Below are 13,536 nucleotides of genomic sequence, written 5' to 3'. Positions count from 1 at the left end.
GATCCACCACCGCCAGCTAACCTGTCTCCGATGGGTCATTGTTACTTGCCCTAGCCACCTCGCTGCCTGCTACTATCGCCACCGATGGTCCAGCTATCTCCACTGGCATCCCTCTAAACTCGCCGGTCCTAGATATCACACTACAGCGAACATTACCCCAAAACCCTAATCATAAATCCTAACTCATCGGACAATGGCAGCGCTCCGTGGCGACAAAAGAGGGGAGGGAACATGGCGATAGGAGATGACAAGGAGGCAGCGACAGGAGGGAAGCTCACAAGTCAAGGCTCAAGAGGGTGCATTGAGAGAAAAAGAAGATGAGGTGGAGAGGTGCATTGCCCTATCAACTTCCTCCGGATCCTCATCCTCATCATAGCCCACACAGTAATTACATGGGAGAATGACTTCTACAGTAGCATCGGCTTGTAGCAGGTGCAAACACACCTACAGACGAAGATGGTGAACTCTTGGATAACTCTCTCATGTTTGACCCCCTCCTTCCTTTGTCCCCGCATAGAATTTTGTATCTGTGCTGTATAGTTCTCATGATCTTCACTCGATACATCTTTGCCTTCTCCGTCTTCCCTTCCATGTACTTGGTCATATTCGTTCCATAAATCATACGAGCATCATTTAGTATTGTGTGCGCCACTTTATAGCGGTCCTTGAAATATTTACAGGTCCCTTAAAGTATGAACTCTGCAATTCCCACCAACGGCAACCCCTTCACACCTTTCATCACTCAGTTGTAAACCTCTGCTAAATTTGTAGTCATAATGCAGTACCTAGCCCCATTTGTGTCGTGAGAAGAGCTTACTTCTCCTTCAGCTCATTCTCAATCGACTCGCTAAATGACTTGGTAGATGACCCGTTAATCCGCGTGATGCCAGCTTCATTGTCCATTGGCAGAGACTCAAGAGGTACTGGTTTGTCCTCTGGTCCTCTCACGGGCATCCTTGCACGCTCATGTGTTTGTTTCTTTGTCAAGTCATCCAGTGTCTTCTAAAGAGCATCAAACTTCTGCTACTGGTTTTGACCATACAATCTGTTGAACATGTTAATGAGGTTCTTGTTCTTGAATTCTCAGAATAAGTTTGCACCCAAATGCCTCATGCACCACCTACTCTACAGATTTAGCCACATAGTTTCAATCAAGTTATCGGCCATTCCATTTTGTAGATCTAGAATTGCCACGAGCATCCCATCATGCTGTTCATATATAAGACACACATTTGACCAAGCACCAACAATTATCAATCTCACACAATACATGAATCAATACCAACCGCTAGTATTTTCACTCTCCACAAATGCAAAGGCCAAAGATAGAACTTAGTTGTTCCCATCAACCCCAATAGCAGTCAGGATCTGTCTCGTATACTTGCTGGTAAGGAAAGTATCATCGATGCACATGATAGACCGACAATGGTTGAAAGCTTCGATACACGCTCCTAATACGAAGAAGCATAGCTTCATGACATACTTGCCAAGTTTGGATAATAATGTGTACTTGTCAATGTCGTAATATGTCCTCAAGTTCCTTCGAACAATGGACTATAACAAGTGTAGAAAATTATCATATGGCACTTCATAGGTCTCAAACCTCATCTCAATTATCTTTCTTTTTGCCTTCTAAGCCTTTTTGTAGCTGATATTATATTTGTATCCCTCCTCAATTTGTCTGATTATGGACCCTGGTTCGTAGTTCAGATTATTCATAATCTGGGCATACATCACATTGGCGACAAAAACTAAGGTAATGTTCATGTGGCTAGGCTCAAGTTCGTCCATCGTGCAAGTGTGGTTGACCACAATCGACACCTCATAATACTCAACCTACTTCCCCTTGAAGTCGAGCACCCGCCACGGACACCCCTCTTTCACGCACTTGACATCATATTCCTTTTTGTTTGGCTTGACAATATTAAACTGTCATCGAAGAGATGTCACATATTGAGTCACAACATCCTTTATGGCATGATTGGTAGGATATCTAGCACCATAGGTCACCTCATTCTACGTATACTCATATACCACTTGATTCCCCTCATTTAGCACAAGGTTGTTGAAGGGATTGTTCCAGTCCATGAGAACTGGAGCATCATCCTCATCATCCAGCATGTCATACTCAAGAGATTCGTCAGCCTAAAGATCATCACGCTCCATCTATTCAATTAGAGAATAGATTTGTTACTCCTTGTTTGCTTTACCGGTCAGTTCAGCTAGGTAATCCGATGAATGTGCACCATCTGGATCGACATTCTCATCATATTCTTTCTCATCACCCTCCTCCTTCGCGTATCCCCACCCTGCATCCCCCTAACTGTCTCCTTATTATTCCATTGCACAAGCAACATAGGAGGCCAACCTCTGTGCATAACATCCTGTAGGCACCTCTTCCACACTTTATTTTCCTTAAGCGGGTACACCTCCTAGTATACACCATATCTCACTCGGTTGCTTACAATGCTAATGGTCAACTCTTGAACCTCGTGGTCTATTTTGAAACCCTACATCAACCATGCGTACAAGTGTTTAACACTTTTGTGTATAGGTCTGGAGATACCCTTATCCATTGACTGAAATACGGACAATACTACCCCTTCCGGATCATATATATTTCACGGTTCCCATAAAAAATTCTAAACTACCACATATCCAACATACGTGGCAACCATTGACAAAAACCCTAATATTATTACGATAAAACAAAAATAATTATATAAAACTACATCTACAATGAAAAATTCATTACAAACATAGCTTAACATGTAATCTATACTACAACAAAATATTCACAATTCGCTACATCAAACACCTTTAAATATTACATCTACCACATCATTTACGACTACACTATATCTAAATCTTACATCTAATATCTAACATATATCTACATACTATATCTAATTGCTAAAATATACATATAAACAAGATCTAGTTGCTAAACTATATCTAACCTTGATTCTAAAACTAGATTTACATTTTAACCTACGTCCAGTGACAATCCTATCAAATTTGTAAAAAATCTTACATCTAACATCTAACCTATGTCAAAATCTAGCACTAGTGACTATCCTACCGGGTTTATAAAAAAATCAGAAAAAACATACCTCTTTTCTCTGGCAGAGTGTCGTCGCAAAATTTCTCCTCCCTTACCCTCTCCTCTCCTCCCTCCCTCTCGGCTGGAATCAAATGGTCGGTTGACGTCGGCAGGGTTGGCGTGACCAAATTATATATCCAAAAGATCTCGTCTACTAAACGGGCTAAACCTTTTAGGTGGACCCGCCCGTCATCGTAGCTATGAAGATCTCACCCGCTCAGCAGGTGAGATGAAGTTCTTTTTCGTTCAGTGGGCGAGATCAAGTTCTCATCCAGTGAACGAGCGAGACGTTGTTTTCTATCCCGTTTAACAGGCGAGATCTTATTCTCGCCCGATAAACGAGTGACGGTAGTCTATACATTCTAATTTTTTAAACACACATGTATTTTTAAAAATATTAAAGAAAAAATATAAAAAAATCGGTGAAATACGATCTTCGTGGGACTAGTTGGGCCGCACGATAAGAGCCTTTAACACAACGCTCCTCAACCCATTTCCTCGTTAATCCACACCTTCTTCTCCAAAATCCGACGGTTCCGATTGACCCCACGGGCCATGGCTGATCGTGCTATCCACACTGCATGAGACCAAAACGTTACTATGGTACACTTCGAGGGCCTGCATACAAAAAACTCCAACAGGCCCATATTCTCCTTAATCTAGGCCGTTCATCTCGATCCAATGGTTTTCACAACCTCCTCTTACTGCCAGGGTTCCTCCGCAAAGGACCCGGGCCCGTCTCCGATTAAGGTTCACAAATGCTTTTGATGCTTGAAAACCGGTCGTCAGCTGTTACTGTAAAATCATGGTTATCGTGAAAATCGGATAAAATTTGACAAGAATTTAGACAAATTTATTTGATCAAATTTACAAATTCAGTGAGAGTTCGGACCGAATCGAATTTTGTCCTTTGCGGAGGAACCAAACGATTAGGGTGGATTGAAACAGACCGTATTTTACGATTTATCTCATTGAAGTGGGTCGAAATAGGCCGTTTAAATTGTGTATTCTATCTGTTTCGGCTTTTTCTAATTTTTTTGGCTTTTTGCAAACTCTCAATGTTTGAGCACATATTTTGTGATGCAAATGACATTTTTTTTGAATTTTTTCATATATAGTCTTAGAATTGTATCTAGTTTTTTTATATTTTTTTATAATTTTGTATTTTTAAATTCGATTTGGATTTTTTAATTTAAATTTGGTAACAGTTCGTATTATGAAACTAGGGCGGAGCGGTAAGGGCGGGTTATCGTGATTTTTGAGCGGTAATGGTGGCATATTTTGAATCTGTCTCCTATCTGATTCGCCCGATGGGGGTCCAACGGCTCACGTGGACGGAACCAGACCGTCGCGCACCCAGGCCCGTCCGCCGGCGGTGGCAACCGAGGAGGAGGGGACGTCGTGCGGCGGCGGTTGCCGCGCGGCCCGCGACCCCCCCCCCCCCCCCGGCTTCCGCTTCTGTACCTGCACTGTCCACCTACGGAACGCCGGAACCCTAACCCTGAGACGGAACCCATTCCATCAACCGCTGCCGTGCGCTGTGAGATATTTTTGCTTTGGGATTCTGGTTTGCTTCCTGTTATACGAGTTGCTTTGATAAGTTTTATTATTAATTTCTGTTAGGATATGAGAAAAACCTCGACGATTACAGCAAATTAAGATGCAGAGAGAAGTTGTTGTGGTAGGAACAACAGTAAATGATGAGAATGTGAATGTGATGAAAATTGGATACTAGGAATGTGGAATCACTGATTCGTGATTAGTTTCCCCAAAGTTTCATCAGTTCAGGACTTCAGACAGACATACTACCAAAACCGAGTTTATATCGACAGACTAGCTAATAAAATGTATAAAATGATTACGATAACAACATTGACATATGGTTTCGCAAGTCTTTCATTTCAGCAACCTTATTTGTATGATACCAGAAAATCCTTCATTTCAATAGTCAGTACTACTGCATTTTTCAAGGTTCAGAGAGCTCAAGCAACTCCTGTTTTCTGTCAGTACAGCATAAATTGGTCATGATTTATTTGCATTTGTCTAGGGTAATAGGGGATCACTAGTACTGACCACATGCTGTGTTGAAGTTGTTGCATGCCACTTGTACTTACTATGGATTATGATCGAGTTTAACTGAATCTTAGATTAACAATTCTACTTTTATGAGAGTGAACAACAAAACGCACGCTTGTTCCATGTTGTATCACATAAAGTCATCAATGATCTTTGAGCATATGCTGTGAATAACATAGTAAACATCTAGCTATCGCAGATCAGAATAATTATATGCTACATCCCTGCTTATCAAGAGCCATAGAGTCTTATCCCCCCTTTGGTAGCATGGTTTTAGACCAAAGGTGTTCATCTCAACTTTGTAGAAAGCCTGTCTTAGAGATACAGAAGAAGAGGGGGAGAAATAGAACATCAACATCACAATATGTCTGGAGCATAATTCTTGTGAGCATATGACATGAATTTCAAGAACTTATTGCATTGACTTGCAACCGGAGAATCAAACTTGAGAAACAGGGCAGAAACCATGCAGAATTGCAGCAGACCATACTTTCTCCATGTCTAGCACGATGTCCCCGCACTCGTGCTCGTTCCATCCCTCTAATGCATGAACCATTCCAGCAATGCGCCATGCACTCATGATCCTCCTTGGTAACCAATTCTGCAAAGTTTCAAATTGGTAGTCTCAATTAGATCATGCACTTGAGTTCTTGCAGAGTTGAAGTTCACTGGGCTCTTATTACCTCGCAGGAGTGCACATTCTGCAGCGTTTTAGGCACAGCCATTGCAGGAGTCGTCGAGTAAGTGCAGCTGTCCTTGCGCACCATTCTTGGTGGCAACTGTGAATATGGGATAAACAGGGTTCCTTTCTGTGCCTTGAACTGCTCAGAAGTATCTAGACCTTCCCCAATTAACCACACCTGCAAAATTTGAGTCAACAAGTTATGTCATTTGTCGATTAGACTTGATGTTCTCTTATCCATTTCTTAAGAGAATGGAAGAAAGGCAGAAGTCTCTTTTTACCTTTGCAATGGCGGTTTTTGAAAATAAAAGGTTCTCAGCTGCATCTTCTGGCATGTTGGACTTAAGGAAATGATAATCCTTCTTGTTTGTCATTGCTACCTGAGCAAGATGTGTTGCTTTTACATATTAGTACAAAGTGTATTTTCTGCCGGTGATTAACATGACACAGATGTGGGCATTTATTTCTTACCTTGACATTTTTCTTGCACAATTCTGCAACAACAGCACGAGCCACCTTTGAAATACTTCCTGCGAGAACAACTTGATCTGTGCCTTTGGGGATACTATTCACTACCACCGCAGCAGCTAAGCTGGTGCCATCGACAAGTTTTACCCCCAACTTTGGGTACTTCTGCAGATAAAGTTCTCCACTTCCATTGAGGTTATGTGCCTGTCAACAAAGATACTATTGTTAATCACGATTTTATTGTGCAAGCAATTGCTAGTATACCTCTCTATTTGCCTTGCACGTGGATAATTTAGTTAATGGTAATCACACTGAATGAGTACTATCATGAGCAAGTGAACAGATGATTAAGAGAATTCAGGCGTTGAATGTCGTTGAGAATTGAGACACCTATGAGATCATACTTTATAATGGTATGAAATGCTGAATTCATTAGCAGTTTCACACCATTGGAACAAGTGCCCGTCACCGCCTTTCTGATATTTTTCTTAAGTTATTTGCCTGTTTAGCCTACCCCAATTTGCTTGGGACTAAAAGTCTTTGTTGCTGTATTCGATAGTTATTTGCCTGTTTCAATGTGTACAATTAGACCTTTTTATTCAGTTAGATTACTAATGATTTTTTTTTTCTGACTTCCAGTTTGATAATATATATGCATGCAACTTCCATTCGAATGACAGCTGATCTGCTTTGAGTTTTATACTTTGAATAACTGAGTAAATGGCATACCTGGTTAAGGAGTCCGAGGCTAACAACTTTGGCTCCTTTCTTGTCAGCTTCACATATCGCCTTTTCGATCTGGTTATTGATTGCTTCCTTCTCCCAAGTCAATCCATACTGCAGAACAGAGAAAGTTGGTGATTTTGTTAGATTCTTTTCTGAAACAAGGTGGTTTGAGAATCAGTAGACACCAGCTCTTCTACACATTGTTGGGAAAAAAATTTAAGCAGCTACTGTGAACTGAACATGATTCTTACATGGAAACTGTATCTTGGTATGGCCCATGACTGCATCCTGAGTTTCTTCATGATATTCCTCTCAACAGTGAATGACGAACCATACATCCATGTCAGAACCATGGAAAGCCATGACACGGGCCACATCATCCGCATGTACCACTTGGAAGCGTAAGGCTTAGAAGCATATTCGGCAAACCCGGGCCTCATATGATAGATGGACTGCAGGCTGGTAAGATGGGTAAGGTGAACCACGTCCACTTCTTCCTCTTTGCCCTTGAGTGACTTCTCATACAGCGTGTCTGATGATTTGTCCATGGTGTTATATATGTAGTCGTAAAATGGCATGAAAAGAGAGTAGTTTGTCCGGAATTGAGTGTGGTGAAGAGAATGAAACCTAAGTTGCAAAAGTTCAGGTTATACACTCAGAACAACATATAGAATCATGAAAATAACTTAATTTTTCAAACTATAATATAGATTAATTCAACCCTGTTTGCCTTGGCGAATACTCAGTTATATATGAGATACTTACGATGGAGTCAATGATGTCAATTGTGAAGAGAATCAGTTATACCAGATACTTACGATGGTGTGTACATGAGATACTTGAGAGGAGGGAACCATTTGAACAGCCAGCTGGGCACCAATTCGAAGTTGCAGTGGCCCATGTTGTTCATGAAGTCAATGTAGATCACATACATCTCGAATGCAATGATGGAAGCAGTTCCAGTCAAGGCGCATGTGATTAATGGGATCGAGAACAGCACTTCGTAAGCCACGAGCTCTGCAAACGGATGGATGACGGCTGCACAAACAGAGCAAGATGTTGATCTCTATATATGTACTAGTTCCAAAGAAGAAGAAAAAACAGACACCATTAGATTCGCACAACATGGCTGCTGTTAATGACTATTTACAAGGTAAGTGATAATTCATAATTGTCGTAAGGAAAGGTTAAGTGATAACATTGCAGGCTAAAAGTTTTCTTAATTGCTGCAGTCTTTCTGCTTGCTAAGGTCAGGGATGTATCTTGCCATCTTGGAGAAGGGCCAAGAGGCAGGCGTATTCCAGCCCTCAGACCTCAGTCAATCTGTAAGTCCAACAATGTGAATATTTGCCATGTGGACTGCCTAATCTCCTGTTTCTGTGCTGAACTGTTTTATATTTCTGTGAGGCGCAGATGCATGTTGTAAGCAATGACCTTGATCGAAAAACGGATTATCTGTAAGTTTCGTACTGCTTATAAAAACCATGAAGAAGGGAAGGAAAAAAATATGGGCTAATATTTATCTACTATTCTGAGTTCTTGCTACATGGATTCCATGGCTAAGGCATGTTTAGTGTTTAGTTCATTCTACTTTGTCTTTTGTGTTTTGCATAATTACCATAATATATATAGTTTACCAAATACTGTACCAATTCTGAATTTACCTACTTGGTTTTCCTTTCATTTATCTATTTTGAGCTCCTGGGTTACACGTGTATGATTAATTGATTCCGTTATGAATTCAGCTCCGATTTTTTAACTACTATTTAGTTATCTTTAAAATATCTTTCTTCAGAAGCTCTCAAAGCTCATGTACCTCTGAGGCAGTGAATGCCTGCTGCTTCCGACTACCTAGCCTACATGTATGATACTCCTACAGTCCTACAAGCCTGCCGAGCTCTGCCACTCACCCTCCCAGCTCAATCGCTACGTACGCTGTAGTTTATAAATCTTACATGTAGTTCTTGAGACTTCAACGGCGTCGTTTATGGTCAGCAAAAATCCTTTGGAAAAGACAAGCATCTTTTACAACCCTTGGAAAGGTCTTTTTTTTTCCATGCATGAACCAAATTATAACGTGGCCAACAGTGATTTACCGGAGAATTAACAGTGTTGTAGCTCACGGTTAAAAAGTTAATTTAAACGGCGAGTAAGATGGAGGTAACAAGAGCGGCTAGCTTACAGGTGATGGGCTCGGTGACGATGGAGGCGTGGTGGTGGGAGTGGTAGCGGGTGTAGAGGAAGTGGTGGTGCAGCGCGCGGTGGAACCAGTAATAGAGCAGCTCGACGGGGCCGGCGTGCAGCAGCGCGATCAGCGCCGCGCCGTCCGCGCGCCACAGCGGCAGGTGCTGCCCGCCCGGCATGTACAGGGCGCCCAGGTACAGCAGGACGCCGCTGAGGAGGATCTGGTCGTCCCAGTTCCGCTCCCGGTCCACCTGCTCGAACTCGATGCCACGGTCGACGATCTGCCGGCGGCTGCGCGCGTTCTGGAGCCGCGACACGGTGATCCAGGCCTGGTCATGGAGCATCCGGAGGAGGAGGGACGGGAGGATGGCCAGGTACCCCAGGTCTGCCTCCCGCCACCCCTTGGTCGCCGCCAGGTAGACGCCGTGCGCCACCCACGGCGTCAGCACAAGGTACTGCGTGCGTGACTCGATTAGCACTTAGCGGCAGTAGTTTTCCTTTTTCCAGCAAGTAGTAAATTAAAATACAGGACGGTAAAAATTAAGAAACATATTGGACCAAATGAAGCTTTCATGCATATGCTTGGAGCATGAGATAGTAGCATAAACTTTAGGATTTGACAAGTGCATAGCACGTCCATGCATGCATGTTCATACACATGAGCAGAGCAGCACACGAAGGCCATTATTCATGCTGCAGCAAATTAAAAATTACTGTGCATGGCACACCGGCCGGTGAACAGAGAGTTCAAGCAAGAGTGAGTCCGACATGATGCCATGCACGCATCGGTCGGAAGGACGTTTGCTTCAGCTGCCTGCAGGGAGTGAAGCGTAGGATGAAGATGGTGACTGAAACTGAAGGTACCTTGAAGCTGCCGAGCTTCTTCCATGGCCACTCGGTGAAGAGGCCGGGGTTCGTCGCCATTTGCGAGCTAGTGCTCTCTCCTTTCCTTGTGACCGAGTGCGTGAGCGCTAGCTCGATATTTCTCAGCCAGCGAACTGACCTCTCCTTAGGGACAAGCTCAATTTATAGAGCTGTGCATCAGTGCGTGTGTATGGGAGAGCTACAGCGAAGAGTGAACCACAGTTCGTACCCTTATGCCTTAACTCTTCGGGGAAATCTTCTGTGCAAACGTGTTCTGGGTGCAAACGTGCAAACGCGCGACCTCGGCCGTCCGATCCGCATCCAACGAACTAAGCTGATCCCATCATCCTACCGACGGCTTTTCGCAGAAAACCCCCCGCACAAATTCAATGTTTTAGCAACCTGATACCTCTCCTTCTGCGCCCGCCGCGGCAGGGAATCATGACTGCGCCGGCCTGTTAAGCTGGGAAGGTGGGGGCACCAGGGCCATGGCCATGGTCGCGGTCGCGGCCGCGGCCTTGCCTCGCTTCCGCCTCTTCAGCAAGTCGGACGAGGAGGAGGAAGATGAAGAGGAGAAGGACGAGTCCGACGAGGTCGCGGGTTCGGGCGACGGCCGCTTGTCGCCGACTGTGGCCGTGGCACTGGCGGTGGCGGGGGTGATCTCCGAGCCGATGCGAAGGGGAGAGTTGAGGAGCGCACGGGAGCTGCGCATGCGGTAGGCAGCGCGGTCGTAGGCCAGCGCAGTGTCCTCGGCGGTGTCGTACGTGCCGAGGCACACGCGCGCGCCGTTCTTGGCTTGGTCCCGGATCTCAGCGACGAACTTGCCCCATGGCCGCTGCCTCACCCCCCTTAAGTGCTTGCCCCTCGCCTCCGCCGCTGCTGCCTTCTCCCTCTTGGGCGTCACCCCCTCCTTTGTGCTCGGCGTCAGCGGCTCCGGCTTCAGGACGCCGAATCACGAGCCGTCGTACGAGTACGACGAGTCCGGGGATGGCAGCGGCTCGGGCTTGACCTACGCGAAGGAGCTATCGGGCAGCCAGCCATAGGCGAACGCGTCCCACAGCGCGTTGAAGACCACCATGTCGTCGAAGTCGTCGGGGTGAAACGTGACGTGAGCGAGTCGCTCCATTGGTCCGCCGCCAAGCTCTTGAAGTTCGTGCTCCGTCGGTACGCCGGCCGTGCCCCGCTTGCGCCCGTCCCCTCCGTCGCTGCTGCCATCAGCTAGCATATTGTGTTTAGCAGCCCGTCACCGTCGAGCTTGTCTCCGTGGTGCCCGTCCATGTCCAGGGCGTCGCCGTCGATCCATTATTTGCTGTCGCGCTCGTCAACGTTGAGGGCGTCACCATCGTCGTCCCGAGCGTCGTCGTAGCCGTTTAGGCTGTCACGCCATTTGCTGTCGCGCACGTCGACGTTGAGGGCTTCACCGTCCAGCGTGTCGCGGCCCAGGGCGTCATCGGATCGCCGCCGCCGAATCAATGCATGGTACGACATCGCCGGCGCTGCGCAGCCTGAGCATTTAATCTTCCCGCGATCGTAGGTTGTGGTGGAGGGCAGGGAAGGAGATGGGGATTAGGGAATTTTGGTTGTGGCGGCAGGCTGAGAAGAAGAGGGACCAGGTCGCATAATATTGAATTTGTGCGGAGGTTTTCTGCAAAAAGCTGTCGGCGGGATGATGGGATCAGTTTGGCTCGTTGGATGCGATCGGACACCCGAGGTCGCGTGATTGCATGTTTGCACCTAGAACACGGTTTGCACAGAAGATTTTTCCTAACTCTTCAGCTCCTTTTAACAAAATGTGACCCCCAAGAAAGACAGCCTTAGGCTACTCAAAATAGGTGGAATTATACACATTTATTAGGTGACATATACGATTTTTTATCGATGAGAAAAAGAATTAAATAGGAGAGAAGAAAATAATATAATTGCACGGAATTCAAAGTTTTAATCCACTCTCATGGATACAACACAACAACAATTAATTGTTTTAGGAGCTTCTAAGAAACGATATGATACAATGCATTGGAGGGTTGTCTCTATACACATTAATTTAATGATTTTTCCTATGATGTGGCAGTCTCGGATTGTACCGGGAGTAGCCTTATTATCACAAAATGATTACTCCAATTCATTAGGTTGGCAATAGGTCCGACGCGGACAGTGCTACGTGTACTTTTTTTGGGGACCCAGATAATAACGCCAAAGACTTTGTGCACTTCGCTGAGGTCTCTAAAAGATTGGCGATGTCAGTAGCTCTTGGCTGAGTTTTGAGATTGGTGATCGGACAGAAAGGTCTTGAGCATACATGTGAATATTTATCAGCACGGACCTTAAAGTCCACACGAACGGTAGATGAAACCGCCTCGAGTTACAAATTAGTTGCATGCTGCTGTTCACCGCATGCAATGCGTGCTACTCAGTGAGATTGCCCCGGTTACTTCTTTTCTCACTTCTGAGAGAGCATGAAGCAGCAGCAGTGATTCAGAGCTGTCGTCGTGAACTCAGTAAGATAACTTTGCTTGCGACGCAGAACTGCAGAAGCAGGTTGAATTTATGTGAGACTTCTATGGCGGTCACAGGCGCCCCATTACGGGAAGGAGAGTCCACGCCTCTTTGGATGCGTCTGTCAAGCGTGTATTAATTCTCTCTCGTGGGTCAGACTACAGTACCGGCCAATGGTCTTCACATATTAGCTTCATCTCATATCTACAGTTTATATGTTAAAATAAAATAATTTAAGTCTCTATTTATAGTTTAAAATATAAATAAATTGACTCATATAAACATTCTCAACTTATCTTTAGCTCTGTATCAGAATTAGAGATACCTAACGCTAAAATTTTTAAGAGATGAGCTCTGCTAAATAGGGCCTACCTTTCAAGCCGGTTAGTTTTCTTGTTATGCATTCAACTCCGGAAACACCGTATACAAGAGGAAAACGAAATGAAAAAAAAAAGAACACTAAGGTGCGCGCAGCGAGACTTTCCGCACATGCATATATGCACATATCAGGAACACAAATGTTTTTTTCTCTTCAGATGATGAGGAACAGTGACATATTAAGAGAGGAGTGAATTAGGTTCTAAGAGGGGAGTGAATTATGATATTTAGAAACTATTCAGCTCTAAAAACTTCATAAGATAAATCTATTTCAATTTCTATCTAAATGTACTCTAGATTTATCTAGTATGTCTACTTTACCACTTAAGAGAATTGCAACCTACTCTAACAAGGTAAATTGCAAGTATGTAAATATGAAAACGTAAATAAGGTAAAGAGACAAACTTGCTACAAGAGATTTTTATCCCGTAGTATCGATGACATGAATACCACTCCTACTACATGTTGGAGCTTCACAAAATATATGCTCCCGGTCGCCAAGTCTCTTCCGATCATGAATCTTGAGCTACCAAATCACCAAGACAAGGTCTCAAGCACG

General features: G+C 44.4%; 1 protein-coding gene and 1 pseudogene across 1 annotated transcript; both read right to left on the bottom strand.

Moving 5' to 3' along the window:
- Positions 1–5,295: 5,295 nt before the first annotated feature.
- On the bottom strand, positions 5,296–10,329 carry LOC133902965 (very-long-chain aldehyde decarbonylase GL1-5). Its single transcript, XM_062344294.1, has 9 exons — positions 10,104–10,329; positions 9,238–9,694; positions 7,874–8,093; positions 7,307–7,682; positions 7,059–7,166; positions 6,333–6,533; positions 6,143–6,241; positions 5,863–6,039; positions 5,296–5,780 (listed from the first exon to the last, which is right to left on the bottom strand). The coding sequence occupies exons 1-9, from the start codon at positions 10,161–10,163 to the stop codon at positions 5,619–5,621; spliced, it is 1,860 nt and encodes a 619-aa protein (XP_062200278.1). The 5' UTR covers positions 10,164–10,329; the 3' UTR covers positions 5,296–5,618.
- A 168-nt stretch (positions 10,330–10,497) lies between these two features.
- On the bottom strand, positions 10,498–11,318 carry LOC133903116 (ethylene-responsive transcription factor 2-like; annotated as a pseudogene).
- Between the last annotated feature and the right edge of the window lie 2,218 nt (positions 11,319–13,536).

The sequence above is a fragment of the Phragmites australis genome, chromosome 21 (assembly GCF_958298935.1).
Source record: "Phragmites australis chromosome 21, lpPhrAust1.1, whole genome shotgun sequence".
Lineage (NCBI taxonomy): Eukaryota > Viridiplantae > Streptophyta > Magnoliopsida > Poales > Poaceae > Phragmites > Phragmites australis.
Note: the sequence above shows the minus strand (reverse complement) of the source record. Positions and strands in the feature narration are given on the sequence as shown.

Bases quoted from the DNA above. Each gene is read 5' to 3' on its own strand.
- LOC133902965 (XM_062344294.1), bottom strand. From the start codon at position 10,163: ATGGCGACGAACCCCGGCCTCTTCACCGAGTGGCCATGGAAGAAGCTC. The intron at 9,695-10,103 runs GTACCTTCAGTT...TCACGCACGCAG, and splicing joins AGAAGCTCGGCAGCTTCAAG to TACCTTGTGCTGACGCCGTG. The intron at 7,167-7,306 runs GTAAGAATCATG...TCTGTTCTGCAG, and splicing joins TACCAAGATACAGTTTCCAT to TATGGATTGACTTGGGAGAA.